The 26,512-nt window shown below is 35.4% G+C and overlaps 1 protein-coding gene across 1 annotated transcript in view; it reads right to left on the reverse strand.

Annotated features, from left to right (window-relative positions):
- Positions 1–1,866: 1,866 nt before the first annotated feature.
- The window catches only part of LOC124630097 (vesicular glutamate transporter 1), a 33,993-nt gene continuing 9,347 nt past the window's right edge, over positions 1,867–26,512 (reverse strand). Inside the window, exons 2-11 of the mRNA XM_047163825.1 lie at positions 13,117–13,229; positions 12,580–12,719; positions 12,056–12,304; positions 10,760–10,953; positions 10,464–10,626; positions 10,277–10,384; positions 9,991–10,176; positions 9,610–9,795; positions 8,706–8,882; positions 1,867–8,561 (exon numbers count right to left, since the gene is read on the reverse strand). Of these exons, the coding sequence (XP_047019781.1) occupies positions 8,364–8,561; positions 8,706–8,882; positions 9,610–9,795; positions 9,991–10,176; positions 10,277–10,384; positions 10,464–10,626; positions 10,760–10,953; positions 12,056–12,304; positions 12,580–12,719; positions 13,117–13,229 (1,714 nt within the window). The 3' untranslated portion in view covers positions 1,867–8,363. The remainder of the gene's footprint in view (positions 8,562–8,705; positions 8,883–9,609; positions 9,796–9,990; positions 10,177–10,276; positions 10,385–10,463; positions 10,627–10,759; positions 10,954–12,055; positions 12,305–12,579; positions 12,720–13,116; positions 13,230–26,512) is intronic.

Here is a 26,512-nt window from a genome sequence, read left to right on the forward strand (position 1 = left end):
GCATGCCCACAACCTTATTACCTAGACTTGTGACATCACACTTTTACGGTTTTTTTTTAAATCGATAGGCTGATGATAACACTAGGGAACAAAATAATACTTTTTTTTGTTGCATTTAATTTTATGACTGCTGTTTACTAATTCGAGATCACCATATTTTTTTTCTTACAGCTTTAGTTTTTGAGGTACTTTTGTGTCCCAAAACTCAAAAAAATTCGCGCTCGCTACGCTCGCGGCTTTTTCACTTTGCTGTGGTTTAAGTCCAATGTCGAAAACGTTAGATTAGTTTAAGTAAAAATTGAAAGTAGAAAAGGATAGCACCCCCATAACGCCCTCTTTCAGGACTTTCTGGTTAACAAGAAGCGGTGAAGAACAAAACAAACTTCCCAGCAACACAGCTGTCTATTACAATAAAATTATTATTATTTACAATAGTCACTATTTTACATTTTTTTGTACAAAACAGTACCAAAACTCAAAAAATCTCGCGCTCGCTACGCTCGCGGTTTTTTCACTTAGCAGTGGCTTTTTTTTACTTGTTTCTGTGATTTCGTGTCCCAAGACTCCAAAATTTTGCGCTCGCTACGCTCGCGCAAATTTATACGGTTTTATACCACGTCTTTGCTTTTGGTTTTATAACTTGGTCACTACGACGAAATCTAAAAAATGTTCCGGCTTGCTACGCTCGCGCAAAAAACAAAACTACTCACAATATTTCCATACATAGGGGTGCTTTAGTAATGATTGCACCCGGTACATAAGCTAGAGACGGAACTGATAGTGGGCATAATATGAGTTTAGATATATTTAAAAAAAAAACGTTTTTTTTAGCATTATTAGATTGGTTCGTAATTTTATTTTGTGGTTTTTTTTTGGGGTGCTCAATAGGTAGCAGCCCGGGGTGCCGCCCGATGCTATGCCGCCACTGGTAGTTGAGAAGTGCACCAAATGCGTCAAACCCTCCCTATATTGGCTTACTGGCTACTATAAATTATTGATTGAAATAGGTTTGGATCGAAACTATTTTTTTTTATCGGGTCCAACTTCCTCCTAAGTTTATTTTCATTCCTAATGCCAAAGTCCTGATGCTCAGAAAAAAGGAAATAATTTCATTCAAAAGTTCATAAACGACTTGCATAATTTTTAATGAGCATGTTCATGCTCCGACTTTTACTTTTCTAGTAGCCGCTTCTAGTTCCGATTTTCTAGTAGCTGTGACCACAACCTTTTTTGAAGGCTGGATCCGCGCTTGAGGTCAAGCAAGTACCGATGCAACTTTTCTAAGTTTGTATGTACTTTCTAAGTATTTCTTAGACACCAATGACTGTGTTTCGGATGGCACGTTAAACTGTAGGTCCCGGCTGTCATTGAACATCCTTGGCAGTCGTTACGGGTAGTCAGAAGCCAGTAAGTCTGACACCAGTCTAACCAAGGGGTATCGGGTTGCCTGGGTAACTGGGTTGAGGAGGTCAGATAGGCAGTCGCTTCTTGTAAAGCACTGGTACTCAGCTGAATCCGGTTAGACTGGAAGCCGACCCCGACATGATTGGGAAAAAGGCTCGGAGGATGATGGTGATTAATCAACTTATTTTTCGGAAAGAAATGTTTCTAATAAATCACCGCCGTTATTATATCTTTGGATATGATTGTGTAGTTACTCAAAATGAGTGTTAATTTATTGCTTTATTTAAGAAATTTGTGATAATACTTTTACTTAGGATTAAAGAGGATTTCAACGGGAATGAAGCATTTTTTTTTGACCAACCCTTTCTTGATTATATCATAATATGTACCCTATCAAAAACATCTGATTATTTTGTTTACCTAAAAGAAATTAGTCCGATAAATCATTAAAACAACAGTAAATAAATTTAAAACATATATTAGGGAAGATAATGTTACCATTTTGAAACGACAAAAGGGTACAATTGTAACAGCAAGCACATTTAATAGAAATACACGGATTATGTTCTACGGAACAGTGATAATTATAATTAATCATTAACAAATATTTTACACACTACATACGGTGCATTTATGAGATCAGATGAGATCAATTACAAGTAAAAAAGGAACAACCGTTAAGAGATAAATCTTAGCCTAATTTATTAAGTAATTATAGATACGTTAATCAAAAACGTAAAAATCCACTTATTGGACTATCAGAATAGTTCCAATCTTCTAGAAAGTTTCAAATCAATGCATTTATCTAGGAATTAATTCCTTTTAGACAATTTTTAGATTTTCTTTTTAAATAATATTTTTCTAATTAACATTTATGAAGAATGACAGGCGGATAAATAAGTATTTACATTTATATTTTCCTATTATAATATTATAATCTTACATATCTATTTAAAAACGAAACATGAAAAAGCTCCATCAAATTTTAAATCATCAGCGACCTAGAGAAATAAAAAATATACATCTTTATTTAACTTTATTGTGCTGGGATACACAAACGATCAAATCGTTCATATTAAGCAAATAACCGCAATTTTCAATTTGGAACATGTGCTAAAAATCGAACATAGAACGGAAAAGGAGCAAAATTTTCGAAAACACTTAAAATCATCAACTACAAAGTATTACAACTATAAATAAATCTTAATTAATGACGTCAGATTAGAGTAAGTAAGAATCGTTGTATCGTAGGAGTTGTCCAAGCACACATTACCCTTCCTTTAAATTAAATATTTACGCAAAGTACTTACTCTTGGTACAAATTAAAACTTGTATTCTGAGGGACAAACATGCATACTAAACTTTGTAAAATTAATAATTTATACTAAAAAATGAATGTTGAAAGAGACTTACGTACGTTTACTTACGTGAAAATATATGTATACTTTAATGACGATATACAATTTGAAGGTAATTTGAAAGTACTCTACATGCGCCAGTTATGCTTCTGTCTTACTACTACTAACTTGTTTTTTAATATCCTAAGCTATCAAAGGATCTCACTCTATCTTACTTAGAATTACTTACCTAAGTTTAATATAGCAATTTTTATCTTATCATACAATCTCCTGCCAATCTGCTACATAATCTCATTATCTTTATTTTTTCTCAGCTCTAGTCTAATTAAGAATCTATAAGTCCTAATTAAACGGTTATTCCCTTGGCTGGTATGAGACGAAATTTTCTTAAAATTTTCGTGGCACTAGTACTTTTCCCCTAAGAGGAGTGCTTTAAGATTTACCGTTATTATATACTGTGTTATTATGTAATAAATGTTGTTATTCTACGCCATTATGTACACACTAAATCTTAATAGGCCAGATTGAAACTGAACTTTTGCTTGCAACTTTATTCTAGCATAAAATATTATTGTCAAAAAGCGAAGTCTAATCCGCAGTGCCGGTTAAACAATGAAGTGTTCTACACTGGGAATTCTGACAGACTATTATTCAATAGGTATTCCAAAAGCATTGACACATTACTTAAACAACCATACGACATTTGATATTTTTTTGTTCTGCTTGTATTTGAAAGATTTATTATTTGATGAAATTCAGTGAGTTTACCGTTTTAATGCGTCCGTAACCGGCACTACTTCCGTATACTTATTTAACCTAACATAGATCAAAATTATGAGGTTTCAGCTGAAATGAATATTGCGATATCTAATAGCAAATCTATGGTAAACTACGGTTTTAAAATCCATATGTGAATGAGATTGTGATTGATAAAGTTCATAAGTGCAGGTGGTCTAAGTTATTTTTATACGCTTCTTGCGATCTATATTTTGAACCATATTTTATGGATTCTAAAACCATGTAGTAAACTCTATCAAATAATATTTCCATATCTAGCTTAACAAAAATCAGCTGTCAACTAAAAGTTTACGCGTAGCATTTCTACAAACTGTGAAAGAAGCGACACAAAATATTTACAAAATCATTTAGCGTCGATACTATCAGGACTTTGAAAGCAAATCCTTAAACATGAGCCTAATCAATAATTGACTTGTGACAGTGCTTCCGTGCAAGTAATACCTAACCTAATTTAAACTAGTTTATATTTATTTATTTTTCTACACCGCCTTTTTCTTTTCTAATACTAATGAAAAAAATGAATATGAAGTTGTTGAAATTAGCAGTTCTGACACAAATATATTAATATATATTTTTTTTTAATAAAAAAATATATTTTTTAATTTAAAAACATACTATAAAAGTAGAAAAAAAAAAATAAACAATGAACTGTCTATTTCTACGCCACAAATTAATGTAATAAAAATATTGCAAATGTAAATTATTTTTATGAATATGTATATTAATTAAACTTAAAATTATTTATTTGTATTAATACGAGTATACCTAATTATAAAGTATTGTCTTATTTATTGTTATATTTACAGCTAAGGGTCGCTTTATCAAGCTTTATTGTCACCACAGCCTTATGGAGTGAGATCACCCCGTTTAATATTATTGTCTTATCATAAGCCTATTGTATATCTTAATTTTATATTATTGTACTTCTTCGCAGCGATTTTTGAGTATTTAATACAAGAAAAGTATTCACGAAACAAAATTGTAAGTAACTTTTTACTAAATTACGTTTTTTACTAAAATCGTGTATTTAGTATTGTATTAATAAATTATTTTTTTACTTTTGCTAATCACTGCAAGACGTTAAAAACGTAGCATAAAAAAACTGTATACAATGTTACTTATTATAATTAATTTTACATATATAACTCGTTCACAGAGTATAATGTGCGCGCGTCAACAAGTGCGTGGGGGATCCGTACCCTTTCCGCCATAGCTTTGGACATTGTGAAAATTATCATTAGAAATATTATACATATTATATTTAATTATATTATACAACTTGTCTTCAAACAGTCCTTATATTATTCTATGCACATTCCCCGGCCAACATACTTTAAATTAACACGAAAATACCAGTTTGCCTGTCAGCTTTAAAATTGATACTACTAGTTTATTAAAACTGTTAAGATCATGTTTCTAATTATGAGGTAAGATATTAAATGTAAGTTTCAGTGATATGCGATTACACTTATTTATCAATCAATATCTAAGTTCGACGTACTTAAACCAAAGACTAAAATTTTTGAAAGTCAACCTTCTAGCGATTATGTCTTCCCTGATTTTTACTTTCTCTTCGGCTATTAACCATTTTAACTGATTTAATATCGCTAACATAAGAATAGGAGATTTTATTTAGATATAAATAGATACAAATCACTACACACTCAATTAATTCCTTTCAAAGTTAGTCAAAGTATTTTTACATCACAGAATTGACGGCGTAGAGATTATTTAAAACAACGACTTTGCTTTATACTATATAATTAATTAAGTCTATAATTTAATGTTATATAAAAAATATTTTAAAATTAAATTCGGTTATTTGATATGAAAATATATAAAAGATGTTATATGTTACGTCGTTATTTTTTGTTAAGCAATGTATTTTATGTGAGTCTAAAAATAAAATGAACCGTTTTCACACGGCGATTTACATAAGAGTGAATGATTAAAGATTCTACAATTAAGATGATGTTTGGCAAATAAGAAGCAGTGATTATTCCCGAGGAAAAGCGGTTTTATTTTGTCAAAACTAAATAATTATCTTAATCTGTGACTATTTGTGTTCACTTAGTAATATATAACTGAAATGAAAACGGATCCGAGATGATAATTCTCACCCATGTCCAACAAACTGTTACTCCTACACGAATATATCTAAGTAGCTACATTATTATGTCCTTCGTCACTGTCGCAGATACTATAAGTACTGTTTATTTTATATTTAAATATAATATATATTTTATGTACAAGGTTTATTATTAGGTCAAACGTTCCTACTCATGATTGCTGGTTTTTTACTTCTGACTTTAGAACAAGCAAATCTATTACAAGATTTTGTTTGTTTCATTTGTTTCTTTTTTTCAAATGTTCAATTGAATCACCGATATTATTTACATTTTTCTGTTGAGTTTTAATTTCATGCGTTTCAAAAACTCTCGGCTATCTATTTTGGTTTTAGTTAATAAATTCTTGCGTCTCATGGAATATTTAAAAGAAATTATTTGCACGTCCATTTGTTCAATTACTTTACTTGTTACAGGTGTTTGGGAATATTTTTGAGGAAATAAGTAAATAAGCAAGGCAATAAGGTAAGAGTATCTACGCCTCTTCCATTCCTTAACCATTACCTAAGTGCGCATTGTAACGAGTGATCGTTGGTCTCAAACACCACCAGTCAGATATTATTGTCCTTTATTTACCTTCGCTTTTGAGCTCATTATTTTCATATAAAATCGTAAATTATTGTCTTACGATCACTAAAATTAAAACTATGAAACTAAAAGGGATTGTGCAGTGAGCAGCATGAGTGATTAACCCTAAAATGACTAGAACTATGTATCGTCGGTCTGTCAGTCGGTCATTTTATTGTCAATACGCCTTAACCCTATAACGCGATGTATTTGCGTTTTATTTACTTGCACGATATAATAATAATACTAGCTACTTTATCACTAATTTATTTTTTATTATGAGCTTCCTGCTATTTGAAATTATTAATCGGGAATGAAGAATGGGAAGCTATGTCATTATATCTATAGCAGGTTATTCATTCATAATTATTGTAACTAATTTAAGTATATATAAGTATTGAATCCTACGAAGCAATGGAATATTAATGTGCAATTATTAAGGTATTTTTTATTTATGTACATTTAAGTATTTGAACTTTTTCTTTAACATTCAAATATTTAGCACTAGCTATCTACAAGTCGGTGCATACTACGTCGTAAAGTGCAATAAAAATAATGTTGGTATAGGTGTAAGAAGTTATCCTACTCAATAAATTAATTTATAAAGGGTTAGCTGCATGCACTGCTACTATGATGCAAGTTATAATATCCAATCTACTATATTATCACATTATTATTATGTGGGTACACTCTTATAAACTATACTTATTTCATTGCAAAAAAATTTAAAAGGAAATCTTTCTGAAAATTACTACACCGAAATTTTCTTTTTGTTTTTTTTTTATATGTTTTTTATTTAATTTCGATTTATAAGCCAAATAATTACGCAAACTGTAATTGTTATTTTTTTATTTAAATATTGAATATAGCCATTTAAAGTAGCTTTCATTATTTTCACGTAGAAATTCATTGTCAAGACTAAGCTGAAGATTACAAGAAGTTCAAATTATCAAAGTGTAGAAAGAGTTGCTAAAGGAAGAGAAATGTGTTCTTTACAACCAGCCAAACACTCATATATCCATTAGGTACAATCACAAATTAAATCTTAATCAAAATATTTTCCATTCTATTTTATCACTATTTAATATTTACACGTGACTAAAATATAATAGTAAAATTATATAACAATATTTCAACATCTACTTTGCAAATTCAACAGAAATAATGCAAAAAAAACAACAATAAAAATATCAACAAGAATGATTACATTACTTCCCTTTATAGTAATAACATTTTATTTCAATGTCTACTCCTATGATACATATACATTTACGCATCCAATTAAATACAATTCTAAATTTGAACAATTCAATTATTTCGTAAATATTTATAAACATTTTACAACAGTTTTATGAAACTTAGTAACAAGGACTAGAAATGTTACAGTAACCATTAATTTTATTAAGTACGATATTATGACGCAAAACCATCTATAAATTTGATTACTAAGCTAAACCATCCAGGGACCAATTTAAATATGTTCTACTGTGATATGCCAATATAATTTATATACACCTGTACATGTACAAATGTTAATAAAACAGGTACGTAAGTTGATGCCGATTAGATTAACTCAAGCGTGACATGTAAGTATAAAGCTCAGATTTGGTAATCTTAATGTTATGAGTAACAGAAACGACGAGAAATTAGTTTTTGATAAATAAATCAATTTACGCCTAAACGCTAAACGATTTAACATACAAGCTAACCATGAGAACAATATACTTTTCCTATAAAAATATGAGCCACACGGCGAACCGCTGTTCCGGGAACTGGTGTCAGAGTTATTTGTAAAAGTTTTAATATTCATCTATTACCATTAAAGATAGAGATAATGTTGACAATACTTCTCACGCCTGTTTCAAGTGACATTTACATTACCACAAAACATCGAGAGCTTTTGTTTCATACAGCCTTCGACATTATTTTATGAACTGGAATATGCTGTTAACTCTTCATATGCTAAGGTTGATACGCAAACAGTAGCTGATTGATGGTCTATCTATACAAAACAAATAGTTCGACAAGCCCGAAGACTGAAGTTGGCGCTATGAGACGTTATGTCGTAATGTGAACGCAGGAAGCAAGTCTTGACGTCTCAGTGACGTATCTAGTCGTAGTGTTGTTGCGCGTCGGGTCCCTCGTAGTAGTCGTGCGCGGGTGGCTGCACGGGTTCGGCCTGGTACAGCGCGCCCGACACGAAGGGATTATTGGGCACGTGCGCGCCGGGCGCCGGCGGCCGCGGGGGCGCTATGGCACCGTACCCGGCCTGCTCACTGCCCTTTAGTGGCGCTGATGGCTTCTCCGTCTTGGGTACGAAAAGAAAGGTAATGATTTTTTTATGAAAACTGACAAAATGCAAATTCATTATGAAACAGTAATGGTTAGACCTATAACCTCCCTAAAAAAAACAAATGATAGAAAGTAGCGTGTTTATCTTGAAGGTACTTACAAAAGTAGTTTCATGGTCTAAAGATTTCATGACATGAGGTTCTTCGACCGCCGTCTCGGCCCACGGCTGCAACTCTCCTGACGCGAAGATCGCGTATATGGTGATGCCCACGAAGTGCACTGTGGCCCCCATCAGGAACACAGCGCGCCACTCCGTTATGGCTTTCTCCAGTTGATTCTTTTAACAATAATGAAGCGTCAAGAAAGCTTTGTCTAGATTTATTTAATTTCTGTTGATATCTCAACGATATTTGATAAGAAAGATGTTCATGAAATAAAAAATATTTTGCCAACAATATATGTAAAAACTTTCAAGTCGGAAAACCATCTACACTTGAAAGAAAAGCTTACATCTGGCTGTCTAAATCGTGTTAAAACTTCCAAAAGCGCAACACAATAACAACATTATTCACAGCCGAAAAGCTGACGAGATATTCAAAGTTTGAGATAAGCATATCTGTAACAAATATCTAGTAAGTTGTGTACAATGCGGGCAGCCGTGCGCGATGTTGCGCGGTGACGGCCGATAATAAAGTGCTCGAGAGTCCGCGTGACGCATCGTCGCGCACCCACAATGCTCATTGCGTATTCAGCGCGCGAATTCCATGGAGCTCGATTTCCTTTTTTAAATTAGCCACGGGCGAATGTCCTTTTTGTTTCGCTAGTTCGCTCCTGAAAGCGATACCGCTCCACTGCATTAGGGGATGCAGTCTAATAAAAATTCAAGTACATATTTATTGAAAAACATTTTCCCTTTGAAAACTGATTGGAGTTAATAAAACAGTCCTTTGAATTGAATATTGTTTTCAGAAAAAGAAAACTTATTCAACAAAAGAGTTCAACAGAATAATAACAATTATTTGAGGCTGCGGAAGAATATTTTTTAGTACAAGAAAGATTGTTACCTTCTCCTGCGTCATATAGTCAATAACGATGGGTACTACGAAGCCAGCGATGGTGCCGATGCCGTTAGAGAGCCCCATGAGGATGGAAGCGTACCGCGGCGCTATGTCCAGGTGGTTCACATTGTAGCCCGAGATGGCGAAGCCGCTGCACGCCACTCCTAACGTCAGCTCTATTGTCGCCACGTACTGATAAAAAGGAACATTAGTGAGCTCAATGTAACCTTATGTGTAACTTACATCTTGAAAACTTTGTGTATTGTAACTTGAAAGTCTTTTATCAGAAAACTTTTAAGGCGTTATTAATCTTACTAAGTGATCTCCACATGACTCATTTCCTTCCTCCATAATAATTTCCCTCAACATATGTAATAATGTTCTTACCTTGTTATTAGCATAAGCGACGAGTACAAAGAAGAACGCCTCCAGTCCAAATCCTCCGCAATTGAACAGTTTCCTTACAGTCGTAGTTGTCATGATGTTGTTTTTACGCAAGTAATCTGCCATCATGCCGCCAATAGGCACCAGTGACGTCATTATTAAATGTGGAATGGCGCCAACAAACCCAGACTGAAACGACAAAATACAATAAAGGAAGAGCCACTCAAACTTACACTAGTTTTGGAACAACGAACACGACGAATACAGATTGACTAAATAGATCTGTTACCTCTGTGATTTGCATGTTAAATCTTGTGTTAAAGTAGGACGACTGGAATATGACTAGCAGACAGAAGTTCCATGTTCTGCAGAAATTCGCTACGATGATAGCGTACACCTAAAAATGATTCAGTCATTTAATAAAGAGTTTTTAAATTCTCAATTGTCTTAGAGATTCGTTTGGTATGTCCACTTACTGGTGGTGAAGTAGCGAATGCTTTCCAGGGCGTCGCCCAGAATCCAGGCATGGCAGCCTGAGTAGCTGTGCCGAGGGATTGCTCAATGTATGTCAATTCCTTGGAGGCGATAGTGGGGTGCTTGCTGGGCCTCTCAAACACCAACCACAGCCACAGTACGTACCTGAATAAAAGATAAACTTGAGTATCCTTCTTCCAAGAAAACAATACATTATTCAGTCAAGCAAAAAAAAGCTCTAGATTGACATATTTGGTTTCGAAGTAAATATTAGTTATGATAAAATGTTTTTGTTTACCAGATGACGCCAGACACTCCGTAGAAGTAGAATGGCGCCTGCCAACTGATGTAATCCGTGAGCAAACCGGACAGTGGCATGCCAACGACGATGCCAGCGTACGTGCCGCAGAATGCTAGTGTTGCCAGCCGCGAGCGCTCCAGGGGAGGTGCCCACATGCGCCAGATACCGTGGCACGAGGGGTACGTCACACCCTGCATCCAAACAAAACTATTCAACAACGAAATCATAACGACAAAATACATATTTCAAAGAACTCTGCCCCATATTATAAAGATACATAATAATCGAATGAAATAGTAAAGTGTATTAAAGAGTTCTATATTATATTATATCAATGGTCCCAATCTTAAAGATTTAATAGGATAGCATTAGCATTGAAGAATCAGCTAATCCGGGATGTGCGGAGACGAGCAAATACGTCGCTATGGCAACGGAGGGCCCGGTAATCCTGAAGAGGCTTTGTACTTGGGTAAGCGATGTCGACTATACTCAAGTGCGATTCACGATAGATACCGATGATCGTTCTGTAGGCAATCATTGAAATCGCTCCTTTGAAACCGAAATAGGAGGTGCAAGCATCAAAGTAATTTTAGATTCATTTCAACTTGGAGAATTTTAAATTAAATTTATTTTTTTCAGTGTCGGCTTTCCTTGCTTCCTTTTTCACCATGCTTATCAGTATTTAACAACAGCTGCCTAATTCTACGGGGGAATGTTTACTTTTTACTTTATTTTTACCATGGTCAATGGAAGTCCGACTTGTCAAACACATCAAATAAATCTTTTTGATTACCTGATTTAAAGAATATTAAAAACTAAAGTCTAGAACACGTGCATCATATATAAAACAACATAATAATTTCAAACAAGAAGGGTAACACACAAACATGCATCGAACTTTGCCAAAAGTACAAAATGAGGGGAGTGTTAAAATCCAAACGTGACAAGTGGGACATTGAAAACGATCCCGAGGCTTGTAAATTTGAGCATTAGTAATAAGCTTGATCATGCACCGGCACGTTCCGAATGTCAAATGTCCTAAAATTTTAACGTGTGACATTTCACTCGTTACATGTTTCCCTAACGCTTCATTACTTGTGTTTCGTGCTGTTTAAAATGTTTTTGGACTGAGTTGTAACATAGTGTATTTTTGGTGAAGAATTTTTTAGACATATTACGATTTACTGTGAAGGAAGTCATGTAGTAGCAACATCTGCAATACCTCCAATAAATCTAGACTTTCATACTAAACCTGTTTTATTCCAATCATGTGTACATACCAGTAACACTCACCTCAACAAATCCCTGCGCAACTTTCAAGATGACGACGGCAGCCGGCCCCACAGACATAGCTCCGGGTATCGCCATGTTGAATATAGCTGACATCGCAATAGCCACGCCAAAGATCTTGTTGGCCGGGTACATGGAGGCCAGGAAACCGCCCGGGACTTGGGTGATGAGGTACCCGGCGAAGTATGACGAGTCTATTGACGACTCGACGCTGACAGTCCATTCGAATGGAGCTTTGTCTGTTGAGTTTTGCTGTGTAACAAAACAGAAAGGTGCAAATGTTGTAGATTTGTGGCCATCATGACGGTGTTTGTAGCAAACAATATGGAAAGGTGAACTCGTTTATCATCTATAGCTCTGCTCACAGGTGATCTTCGTCTAAGATAGAAACAGTCTTGCAAGAAGACACTAAAAATTTTCATATGAACCTTAACGAAATTTGACTTTTTATCTCTACATGGACTATTTCTTTAAATATTAATGATGGTTTAGGGTGACACATAACGTATAGGACACAGATATCTTACAGATTGTTTCTCCGTCATCTTGAGCTTGGCCATGCTCATGTTGCATCGCATGCCGAACATGATGCTGAAGCCGAAGCAGGCCAGCAGCGCCACCGTGTAGCGCGCGCTCAGGCACGGGCATTCTGCGCGCACGTACTTGTCTGGTACAGGGAAATATTATTTACTAACCGATCTTTAAAAACTAACCCCGGCATTCATAGACATTTAATACAAGGATGTCTTTGATAATCCGTCACTAAGGAGTGACTTAAGTAATCATGAATCTCTGAGTGCGGGGGTTAGTACAATTAGATACGGATATCTGGGTCAACAGTGTTGAACAAACATGAGCAATTAAAAATCTGGAAAATGTAATGGAAACTAACTGAAGCACAGGTACAGTACCATAATTGGATATGTAACTACATGCCCAATTTAAGTATTATATTTTAATTATAATGAAAAATACTTAAATAAAAAATATATAAATATTAACAATTTTTTCCTTAAGCTTCTTACTTGGCTAAAAAAAGTATTTTATTATTATTTAAGTCATACCTATTGGCCGTGGTGGGGGTCGGTCAGGTGATGGTGGTGTTTCCAAGTCTTCGCCATCGTACATCTGATCGTAACCCTTCTGATCAACGTGGAAGTTCTCATATTGAGTATTTCTGCAACAAAATAAGCATGATTTAGAACCTTTTCCTGCGAGATATAAGAAGGGAATACCTAATATCGTAGTTACTAGAATGATTAAGGGATACGAATACCTAATTACTCCTCATCCATCATAATCGCTACTTTAGCAGAAACGTATTTAGAGAAGCACAAATCAAATTACATTACTACAGAGAACATTTTTTCAAGCCCTGTTGTTGATTTAGTACATGAGAACCAGAACAAATTGTATGAGACAAAAACAAATCACTAACACTGTACAGCCTACAAGTCTGCTTAATCAAACGCAAACTCCCTACTTACTCTGGAACAATATCCGAACATCAAACACAGACTTATAGACTTTCAATTAGTTTATTCCGCGTTATTTCGCGCTATTTTCCTTGTAATTGAAACGGATGAAGCGCGACACACCTCGCCGTGGAAATAAAATTAAAAACGTCTGCCTGCTAATAGGGCTGCCAACATACGAGAGAGCACCTGCTCCGCTCTGATAGTGGAAAGTGAAAATAAATTGTTACTTTTTGTTACACTTCGATGCTGACAATCTGGGTCACCTATCTTTATAATAATGAATTTCAGCTTAACAGTTGTATAGGTAAGTTCTGCTCTCTGTCTTACTTTTGATATTCTTCATATAAACAAATCTTCATATAAATTCAAACGAATCAGTAGGACAGTCATTTACATTTTAATTAAGAACAAGATTTTAAACGCCCATGAGATTTTATTGAAATCATTCACAATAGGAAAGTATGCAACTTCTGCGAAACTTATCCGACTTCGTTTCTTGTTGAAAATTCTTCAGTTATCCATTGACAGTGCACTATAGCACCTTAGCAATGAGTGGAGTTCATAGTGAATCGGAAGAGAGCTCAACTTTTATACCTCTATTGAAATTGTTTTAAATACTTTTGCTGGCCACGATTCAAAAGCAAAGTGCCAAGATTCGAACTATTACGAAAAACTTGTGAAATGTTTACAGGTTTTATTTCAATACAATACCAAAATATTTTATGAATTTTAAGTATGAACCATTTTTTTTGCAAGCATGTTATGAGTGCACGTTGAGCTGCGGGCCCTCAAGCGAGCTCGGCTTGCCCATTAGTGGGCAAATCGAATTACGCGCCATTGACGTCGTGTCGCGGCTCATTGTTTGCAAACTGATAGGCTCTACTTCTGACGGCTCGGCTACACGGATTTTATCGAAAAATCTGTAACTTCATTTGATATTTTGTTATCGTTTAAATAAACTTTGATATTCGTAAAAGATTACTTCTGCGCTTGAAAATATTGTTCATTGTTATCAGTGAATTGCATTTCCATGTTATATAAACACGGAATTAAAAACACAGAAGTAAAACCGAGCACAAACCAACAAAATTCAAAAGCCATTAAATCTAGCGATGAATATAACGACTTATGGGTAACGACTGTACGTAGGGAAGTCATCGGCGTGTAAATTCATTTTTCCGCTGACAAAAGTAATAAATGTGGCTATCTGTCCCCGTCCCTCGCTTAACGTTGTTGGTAATGAATCGTCGCATAAAAGGCATAACCAAGTGGAAACGAGGCGCGATGCCGCGCACCCGACGCCGCCGGCCGACGCCCCAGCACCGACGCACCGGCTCCCGCACTAATGCGTTTAGCTGTGACTGGACGATACCGACGTCAACAGTTACGTTACGCCGACACATCTGCAGGGATGTTGTGCTAATTACACAATTACGCGATTAAACGAAGGGTGAATAATGGTTTTAGTGCAAGTTTTTAAAAGCTTTTTCGACAATTGGATTTTTGACACCGTTGTTTTGGAAACAATGAGAATATGTAAAATACGAGATAAAAAAACTTTGAGTGGGAGAGAAACAATAATGTTCTTTTAAAAATAAAGTCTTCTTGTATAGAATATAAGTTATAATAATTCAGTGACTATAGAGAGAACCTATATTGAGTTAATGAATTATTTTTATAAATTAGTAATGTCAAGTTATATTAACATTACTTTTAAGTTATGATATGTATACTTTACAGTCGTAAAAACATATTATTATCATTTTTGTTACGGTAGCCCCCTTTACATCAGCCCCTCTAGCGCGGCGCGTCGGTGGCTTCATTGTACCGCTAATGCACCCCATACACTATGTCTATAATTATGTGACGCAACGCTAAATGCTGTAATTACTGTTTTGTCCCCGTTTGTCTACCAACTTAATGGATACAGTCATTTTCAGATTTAAATATGGATTTCAATAAAAGCACTCAAGTTCAAAGAGCAAATACAGATTGCTACAGTTGATATATTTTACATAGGATTCATCCATACTTAAACATATTTGAGTAAACATCTTGGTTGAGAAAATGAGTTCAGTTAGCAGACATTCCCGACACATAAGTGACATACAATTTCGGAGTGCAAATTGAATCGCTGACCGAGCATGGAACTCGGTCAGCGATTCACTTCACACTTAAACTTCTAAGCCAACTTTGTCATTTGGCACTCCGTCGCTATGTTCTTGCTGTTGGAAATCCTGAATTATTACTAGAAAGGGTTAACCTTTTGTGTCCTGTCCAATGAAAAGCTTTTTGGTGCGCAGGAAAATTTATTGATCTATATTTTTGCTGACAACAATATATGTATTGAAAACTGGCGAAAGCTCTTCAAAATCTCGCGTTTGAAATGTAGGTGATAATAAATTGCACTCTTAACATTAGCGATGCGTATAGGTTTCTCGAGTTCTCGAAGACAGAACTCCTGGATCAGACGTGAAGAGTAGGGAGGCACAAGACTACAGGGTGAGAGGGAGGTTTTTGCGTAGATCACAATATGTACTTCAACGTTCCCCACTATGAATACCTACAGAGGCCAGGGCGGGACGCGGAGACTTCTTAATTAATTAAGACTCGAGATACGAGTGCCTGTTTAATTAACGCAAAATATCGTTCCCTATTACGATGCCTTTCAAGTTATTTTCGGTAATTTGCCATAAACTGCTTAACAATTAAACTGACTTCATATTAAACCAAACCTCTTCAAGAATTACAAAATGAGAACTTTTAAAATGAAAGCTTAGCGTCCTCCATAGATTATCACCGCAATATTTTCGTGATACTAAATACAACAAAATAAGTATAACAGGTTTGATTCCGGCCCTGCTGGCGTGCGCTGGAGGGGGTAGCTATTACACCCCGTAAAGCCACCCTCTCTAATTGATTTACAATTGTCGGTTAAATTTGTTTCCCGACCACCCTCTGAGATCACCGATCGCAAATGCATTTTGGGATACTATTGATAAACAGTAAGATATGCAAAACGTTTTAAACGTGACACAGTTTTTAAACATAACTATATAAATAAAATTGTAAAAAATATGTATTTTCCATCATAAAATATTTACTCCTAATGAATATTATAACTACGTCACTTTGACGCTTCCACTGTACGATCAATTCATGTGTTTTCAGAAAAAGTCGTGCTACGCTGTCTCGTAGCAGTGCTACGGCGATTGACAGTATTATAAAATAATATGAGTGCCATGTTAGAAGTAAAAATAATGTAATATTTGAGTACATCGGGAGACTAGTTTGTAAGTAGGTCTGTCAACGATCCGAAACCGGCGGGTGGTGAATAAAACATGTAATAAATAAATGTAACCAATGTAACGTAACGACCTATTACAGCTACGCGCACTACGCTAGCCTCTACGCATTTATTGAGTGGGCTTTACCAAACAGTGGTTCTTATGCTTCATATTCTTAGAAAGTCCACTTTATTCTGAGATTGACTTTAAGCTAAATGAACGTTGTTTGCTTTTTAGGTATCCGGTAACTCGAAACTTATTTTAATATAATGTACGCATTAAGAACGCATCTAATAATGCAGTTGCACTTTGTAAATGATGCACGTGTTTACAATAAGTGAACGAGTTCATCTCAGCATATTTCTACCGCTCAAGTCTATAAATAAATCAACTGAATGATCTCGCATTTCGACACTCGCGAACATAATAGAGTTATGACAAAAATGGCGACGCGCGCTAAGAAATATCACTTGGTGAACCCGAGACGCTTGTTAGCGTCTCCTTGCTTTTATTTATGGCCAGATTTATTTTATGGCCGTTCATGGATGTCGGGGAAATCGAATGAAAAGAGATAGCAGCAAATAAAACAATAATTTCATCGATTTGCTACGCCAAGCGCAATGTAAAGGAGACTAACTTTGTTGAGAAGTTCAACCACTGGTATTTCTTTGATCTCAAGTTTTTACTTAGTGTACTGCCTACGAGTACTTATTTGTATAGCTTCTGAAACTCTGTAAATGAAGTTATTCTGTCACCAATAGAGCTTAGTAGGAAGACTTCATGCAGTCATAATTCGTTGCAATGTTTGATGCCATAAAACCAGCTGACATGAGAGTAATAAAATCGCGTCGACATAAGCCAGTCTGATGAACGTGCTGTCGATGATATTTTCTATTTCAAACACAAATTTTATTTTGTCGCAGCTCGCAGCACACAACAAATATCATAAAAATGGAAGGCAAACAAGACTGCTCGTTGTATTTGCTGTGATATTCGTATTTGGCTGGTAGATTCTTACTCTCTTTGCTGGGCCCTAATCTGTCGGGCGGCGCGTACCTCACGTCCGGGATACGCCTCTGTTGTTTCTTGATTTTCTCGTCCATTTGTACATTTTTTCATTTTCCTAATGCAGTCGTACCTTGCTGTATTTATTTTGTCTCAAAATAAACAAACAGACAATTGGGTGAAACAAGAACGATTTTCACTCTTTTAACGCCTTAAATATCACTTCCAATCAAAACAATAGCAGCACAACCTTTTCAAATAAAATATGCAAAACAAGAAAAGGTCTAGCTGTAACGCTCACAATGGTATCAACAGTAAACGTTATTCGCGCTCACGAGATACAAGGCTGTAAATAAATTGAAGTGAATTCGCGAAGAAGGAAAATCCAAACAAATCCCCGTCTAATCCTGGGTAAAGCGTTCCCAAATCCAGGTTAGTTGTAAATATCAATTACGCAAATACCCCGGATTAGGAAGTATAATGGTTCGCGCGGGTATCGTGTTCCAATGCAAAGGGGTGAATTTGCACTTCACGCGTTTTTACAGTTTATGAAGTACTGAGATAGTGAAACTGTCCATCAGTGAAAGTCTTACTTCTGAGATGATGATGACATAGATAATTAAATGGAATCGTTTATTTATAGAAGATTGATAAATATAAACAACAGATTTATATTACAATGTTGAAATAAATCAATTAATATTTTATCGATTCCCAATAACACATTTATCTGCATTCAATAAATTACCAAGGTAATAATGAGCAGTATAACGCAGTAACGTAACTGACTAATAAAACGTACTGTATCAGGCAATTGAATGAGAGTCCCGAGGGCGATTTTTTCCCTCAAATCTAATAGAGCGGAGGCCGGGGACAGTCGTTGAAGACTTGTAGATAATTTTAATATTCGTGTCGCAGGCCCCGGGAGTCTTGTATCGATCTCACGTCAACCTGATAGCCTTGTTATTAGGTCGCAATATGTCTTATTGTTCTATTTAGAAGCTAACTCTTTTGAACCACGATTTAAGGTGACAAAAGTGGTAGTTGTTTGGGAAAGATTTTAGCATAATGTGTAGAAAAATATGTGTCCTACTTTTGAGAAATAAAAAAGGTACCTAGAATAAAAGTGTCGTAGCTATTATATTTCTAACTTCAACCACAGACAAGTTTTTTTGGATAATTATGTATTTTTATGTTCTGTCCTACTATGATTGATAACATTATAATATTTTTACCGTCTGATAGGGCGATTTCGAAGGTAATCATTTTTATGGTTCTTTTATAAATAAGCGTTACGTGGTGTAGGTTAGGTATATTTATGTGGGCGATTCAATTTGAATAGTTTGGCTAGGTAATACACATTTAGTTAAATCCCTTAACAAAACATACACATACACAGGTAATAAGTAGAATCATTTCTGCTTAGAGTCTATACTCACGCTCTTTAAATGCTGTTTGAAGTTAAATGAACCTTACACATAAACGGAGTTACATAACAAAACTGATTTAAAAACGAGTAACTACTACAAGCTTAGTTGGTTTCCTAGAATTACTCGCTTCAATCACAAACATATTGAGGTATGGTTAATGGATTAATACCTTCTAGTAGTGAAGATATATAGGCTCGTTAATGTAAGAAAATACCATCTAGGTACAACAAAAAAGACAAAATACGAGTACGTAAGTATTGATACATCAGTCGATAAAGTTCAATAATAAAAATAAATTGGTCTACCTGTGACATCATAATGCTGTCTCCTGAGACCGTTTCAGAGGGGAACGATGACGTATGGACACATAAATATAACAGTGGCTTATTGTGCCCTGACGAGGGACTAGTGATTCCGAAAAAATGCCTTTCGGATTTAACCTGTCATATAAAAATGTAGTAACGAAGATCATAAAAATGTAGCTCAGTATTTCTTCATTGTTCCCCACTTTTTCATAGCATTCTGTGATAAGATTTCAATTTATCACAAGTGTAATTTGATGAGAGTTTTCAATTGATTTGAAGGCCAAATTAAGGATAACGAAAGTAATCCTTCTACAGTTTTGCAATTAATGGGACTATTTTTTAAATCAACATTTAACATGCTTATTTCATCCAAATACATCAAAGTACAGAATCAAGTTTTCTGAATACACTGAAAAAAAAAATAATAGAATAAAGCCCCGTTCTAAAAATTACATTTTCTCTGCAACCACAAGATTTCGTAACTTAAGTTAATACTCACAGTATCCTCCAAAACATGGTCTCGGAGGATTTACTTGGTGAAATCAACAGGTGATATCAGAATCAGAATCACACCCCCTTGTCTCTTAAACAACTTACTACCTTATACTTGAGAGATAAAGTCCGAATTTCAACAGTATTCCCTCAGGATATGCAACACTATGAAACAACAACCTGTGGATTTCTTTTAACACATAAATAAACTTAGGAGAACGTGAGAAGGTTTTTTCTAAACACTGCCTAGAAACGGTGAAATACGGCACTGAAGTTCAGTTTTAGAGGAAAGCTGAATAGCACTTTTATATTTCACAGTAAAACGCGGTCATTGTGTTCAAACTTCGCTCGTGTATAAGAGAACGATTGATCAAGAGTAATTTATCGTATATTTTAACGGAACGAAGGAACGGTTGTGATGTGACGGGAGCTGATATCAAACTAGCCAGAAATGCGTGCCACGCTCCCTCTGTCCTCACTCACAGAGATATTCTGCAAAGATGTTTGACCTGTTGCTCATTTATTTTATTAATTACTATTTGAGGCGCCATTTTTCTGTTTTACTGTTAATGATGATTACATGAAACACCGCGTTTATTTGTGATTTTTTTTTTTGTATGTAAACTATGTTGTTTTACAACGATGCTTCATAAAGTAAATAAACAATTACATTGTAAGACGATCGGCAGTGACAACTAGATTTTGGCCTTGTTGAAGTATATAGGTGCCTAAGTGCAACAGTTCATATCCGATAGCAACAAGTTAGTTTGAGATAAATGCAAAACACTTAGGTTATCAATCTGTCCTCTCTTGTGCGGAACTACTAATGTAAATTCATCAGTTAGCATCAAAACAGAAAACTAATGTATATTTCCGGAAATCAATTACATCCAATTACTGAAAACTTTAATCAATTCATTCAAACATCGTGTAGCATCTACATATATCATAAAACTTTCTGTAATAAATAAGTACTAATACAATTTTGTAAAAAAGTACCGAATCACACTGCGGATTGATCCTGTATTCTGGTGACAGGAGTGTATATAGTGCTAAGTCCTGTGCGCCAGAGCGAAACGAAACAGCATCAGAGCGAGAAAACAAAAGGGAATTCATTCAAGATCAGCTATCTTATTCTGCAAATATTCTATGCCGATAATAATAATCAATCCTTATCTCTCCTTGTCTGTCCTTAAGGAAATTCATTAAACGTGAAGGAGAGGGGCACAGTATTGGAGTTTAGTATTTTTCTTCGTATTGCAGAATGGTCCTAAAAGTCTCGCGAATGCTCCAGATTCACAGACAATGCCCCAATTTATATCCAACTCACTTACTGGAGTCAGAGGAGATGGGGTGGTTAAAATAGGAAGGATGTTGTAGTAATATGCATGACACAGTAGTCTTTCTGTGATCAAACTGTGTTACTGCAATCGGCCTACTTTACTTTATGTTAAGCCATTTTTAATTTAAAGCTTTAAAGTCAAAATCATTGGATTTTATTAAAAATGGAATTGTTTGAAATAATCATATACCACGCACAACACTTTTATTTTATCATACGTCATGCCACATATCTACCAATGTACATTATTGAACTTGTCATAGCTACTACTAATAATTAAGGCCAACTTACAATACGCCCAGCCGAGTGGATAAAACCGAAACTTTTCGTATGTTACGAACACACGACGGGGAAAGTGGGGTAAAAAAATCGTCTCACAAAGCCAATTACATTAAAACATTCGGCGCGGGACAAAGGGCGAGAGAACAATGGAGCCTGGAAGGAACCCGCGATATGTCTTTCAATGCTTTTAACTTTCCACTGATGGCGGCGCACCGAGGGAAAAATGGTGACGTGCGCGACAAATGTCCGTGAAATAGGGATGTGAAACTGCTTTTTATTTATGTTTTTATTAACCAAATAGTGTTTTTTTTTTTTGTAATTTGTGTTATAGGCTCATTTGGTGAATTGCTTATTATAGTTGGTAGCCAACCTATTAATTTTACTTATTACTATTATAAGTAAAAGGAGTTTGTACTCATTCAACAACAGTGTTTCTTTTTGGTAAATACTACTTTATCTTTTTCTTGTTAGTAATTTGGTGATTGTTCTTCTGGCATTTGTTCCTATATTGTAATTAACAAAATAATAGATCTAACAACAAAATGCTAGCATATTATCACTGCTTGTTCGATAAAAATGTTATAGTATTAGAATAAAAATTGACCTTAAAAATCTCGACAAGTACCTACAAGAAATAAAGTAAGTATGTATCCGATTCTATGTTACATAATAAATTACGATAAATATTTTTCCGGCTTTAATTTAAACAATATCAGAAACTGTAATAGTTCTATAAGTATATTTTTATCGATAACACGCAACTCCCTAACCGGAGCATCACTAATAAAGAAGTGAGACGTAACCAATGGGGTATGACGGCTTGGTTGCACCGCAAACTCATTTTATAAATCGTCCGTCCGTTCGCCCGGAACCACGCGTTAACCCACCCTTCTAATGCACCTCTTTTGTAAACCAACCATATAAAAAACACCATCGAAATTACTTTTTTATTTTGTGAATCTGATCGAGTTGAATTTGTAGATCTGGAGTCTAACATACAAATGTACGTCCAACGTAGTCATCAATAGAGTTAAGTGATCTTGTAAATATCTATGGATATACTTAATATATCGATATCACTTTCAGTTCATCATAAACTACAATGAAATCTTCGTAAGTTACAACAATACTTCCCAAATCTCTATTCGGCAAATTTTTTCTAAGACCATTACTTAAAAATACGTTACTGAATACAGGAGATATTTTGGTCAACGTATCACATTATACTTTTATAAAAACGACCGTCCTCTTTCGTGAAGCACTCGCTTAATAGACAGTATCAGGGCAAAGATCTTAAGTAAATCAAATCGCCCCATGAATGGCGAATGAGTCCGGGGCTTTTCACGGAGTTTTCTACAGATGACTATCACAATGGCCGGGGATCAAGAGAAACTTATCTCTGAGGAGGTCGCAAAAATGTTTCTTAATGCTTATTTAAGTTGCATCCATTTGATCGTATCGCTTTTCTGAGACGGTAAGCTGAATTGAGACCCTTTTCTCCTGGATTTATCTCAGCGTTGATAGCCAGCTAAGAGACTAGCAGATAGTTTAAATTTTATAGCCGCATTAAATTATAAAGTTTCGCAATCGTTCTTGGGAGCTCCTTAACACTCCTAAACTCTGTTGTCTAGACACTGGAAGTGGATAATCCATTGGCGATCAAATTATTCTAAAGTTCATGCTAAAGTATTATGGAACGAACTATTGTAGACTTAACTCATCGATAAATTATGAACATAAATCTTTAATAAACAACCACCCAAAGACAAATTTTGCATTGTGATTCACGAAAGAACCCATAAAATTATTTAATGAATTCGTCATAACGTTTTTATGAATCCTAAACACTCAATAAATCCGACCGCGGGATATAAAAGCATCCACCGTGTATTAAATGTGCAATGCGTAGCTACAAATCTGTTAAAGGCGAAGTGAAACCGCGGTAAAACCCCTTTCAGATGGGCGAAACGCTAGCTTTGAAAAACAACAATAACCCTCACCATACGTATGTATGAGGATACGCAATATACTTTAAAAGTACGCCCACCACAGACTTACGAAGCTACAGAGACGGCACTCTGCCTCTTATACAATATTACTAACGTAAATTATTTTTTTAAGAACCGAAATATATCTCATTTCACAACGTCAATAGTGGAAGTTGACTAAATATTTTTTTAAAATAATTAATAATTAAATCTGGTTAGGTTAATGAATAATTTCAAGACTTCAAATACCTACATGAATATACCCCCAACTAGACTACATTAATAATGCTATGTTTGCTACTAGTACGTATCAACGGTAAGTATCTGCGTACAAGCGTACCGTCTGATTTGCATACATCCTTGTCAGCAGACGCTTTGCGCATTTTATTAAGTCTACGCAACCCCTCTCTGTTTGAGAGCCACGCTATTTTCATGTTTCGGGACTACAAATGGGAACCCATTTAAATACTAAGCCTACATTTCAATACAACGCGATGTAAGTGTTTATTGTAAGATTGATGAATATTGCCCGGACGACGTCTTTATTAATTTGTCTTTGTCGTTTAGACATTATTATGCGCATATTTTAGGAACTAATGTGGAACAAGTCATTTCTTTTTTTCTGTATTTATACTTAGGACTTTTATAGATAAAATAACAATAATTTTTTTAAAAATAAATTTTGAGATTATGCTAGGATTAAAAAACATATTGGTTTTCTTTTTAATTTGCATTTAGAGAAAGATTTTTCAATCGACATTTTTAATTGGTTCATTAAATCGAGTTGGTAATATCCACACGTAGAAAGCTCTGCCTTTGTAACTTTGTGAGCGTTGTTCAAAGGAGTGGCGCAAGCCGGCGGACGGATCGCTCTGGCTTCTCTTTGAGCGCGTCACTTGAGGGGCTTGCATGAAATAGACTCGATTGTACCAATACGCTTATTTGTTTGCTGTTGATCGACTACCGAGGGAGCGACATGTAGAAATGTAATTTCGCGGTTTCTATCAGACTAGTGTTTTTCTATAACCTTTATACATTACTGGCAGAAATATATCTTCTTATCCCTAACAAAGATTATGAAAGCTTTAATAACTTAGCAAAGCTAAATATAAATATTTTTCCGCAACGAAAAATCTCTCAGTAATTTTGATCTAATAAAGACAACGGCACGGCGTCACCGTCAATTACATCAACAACTTTACTTTCTCCGAGTTGTCGCCCCCGAGATTGTATTTTAGATAATGGCTCGGTAATCACGTCGGTGATTTATCACGTCGCTATCTCAGCCTTCACTGTCCATTAAGCAATATCGAGTGCAACCCTTTGTTGTGTACATACGGGGAAGCTGTCTCTCACTACACTAGCGCGGTACAATGCGCGGTGACTGCGGTGTGCATCGCATGTTTTGACTCACAATCTGCGTGAGTGAATGTGGACGGAGCAGGCTGATTTTGGACTTAAAAGATCACGTTCAAACTTCATCTTCAAAGAATAATAATTATGGTTTTTAAAGATACCTAAGTATCTTAATTTTTGATGGTATATTAATAGCCAATTGCATCATAATATATTATTGCTTGCTTTAAACATGTTCATCTCGTTCTGGGACATAATGTCATAAACCGATGTAAGACTATGTTCATAGGTTCATAGTCGTATCGATCGTCGTCGCCGGTAAACAGTTATCATTTTCTTGAAGCTGGAGGCATACCTATGGTTTTACTCTTATTTTTGTTTTGTACAATGTGCTAGTAAATCGTTTACTTAAATATTTTAAAATGAGGCAAGTATTGTACCCCGTAGAGTGGTGCTCAACAAAGTTAGGGGTACAACAATTGACATGCATTAACGGTATTTCCGCTGGCGTTGGGCCGCAACGTCGTTACCACCCGGAAATTCAATCGAGTGCTGAAACGTTCAGCTTATATTAACTTGCTACAAACATTATGGATTTAGAAATATACTTCACAAGTTTTAATGGGTTTCTTAATCATTAACTTGTTTACCTTGAAATACAAACAGTTATTCTTCTAAAGTTGTAAGTTATAGCGAACGTTGCCAAAAATGTGTTACTCAGCGGGGAAGCCATAAACTCCAAAAATATTGAACACAAAGTTGTAAACCGGGAAAACTATGACTCAATCCCCAAACTTGTTTCTTACTTCTTACACATTGGAAACACAAACCGTTTATCCAAATCGACCACAAGCTTAGGAAAATAAGCGCATCGATTGATGTCAAACATTGTTCTCCAGTGTGCGAGGGTCGGACAAAGCGCAAAATTGCACGCACACCAGCTTACAAGCACTCCAAACGTGACGGAAGCTTGGAGTGCAAGCCGTCATGATCTCACTGCTGATCAATAAGTCTTGGCGAACTCAAATATTTGCACACCGCGTACATTAGTGACGTGGAGGCGCAGACAAAACGACGAATGTCGATCGCCCGATCACAGAGTAGGCGACGAGTAGAGGCGACAGTGTTTTTGTTACCATTTCGTGCAAGATTTTTGGTCTCATTTAAAAACTTTAAAAGTTAACCAATGGATAATAAAAAACAAGGTTAAGCGCACACGTAAGCTGAAACTCTTGTATCTTTGCCAAAATTTCTCCAAGTATACACATATTTTTTGTTAAACTTACCTAAGTTTAACAAAAAATATGTTGTTGAAAAGTACGTGGTGAAAAACACGTAGGGAAAACTCACGCATACCTAGATGACATATAAACTCCGGTTTGAAAGCTCTGTGCGATTTGGAACATAGTAGTTTGTGAAGACGCGTGAGAGTGGAATGAGTGGGCGCCTCTACGTCTACCCTCGGTTGGCGCCAGACATCCGGCTTTGTTTTAAA

Source organism: Helicoverpa zea, chromosome 4 (genome assembly GCF_022581195.2).
Source record: "Helicoverpa zea isolate HzStark_Cry1AcR chromosome 4, ilHelZeax1.1, whole genome shotgun sequence".
Taxonomy (NCBI): domain Eukaryota; kingdom Metazoa; phylum Arthropoda; class Insecta; order Lepidoptera; family Noctuidae; genus Helicoverpa; species Helicoverpa zea.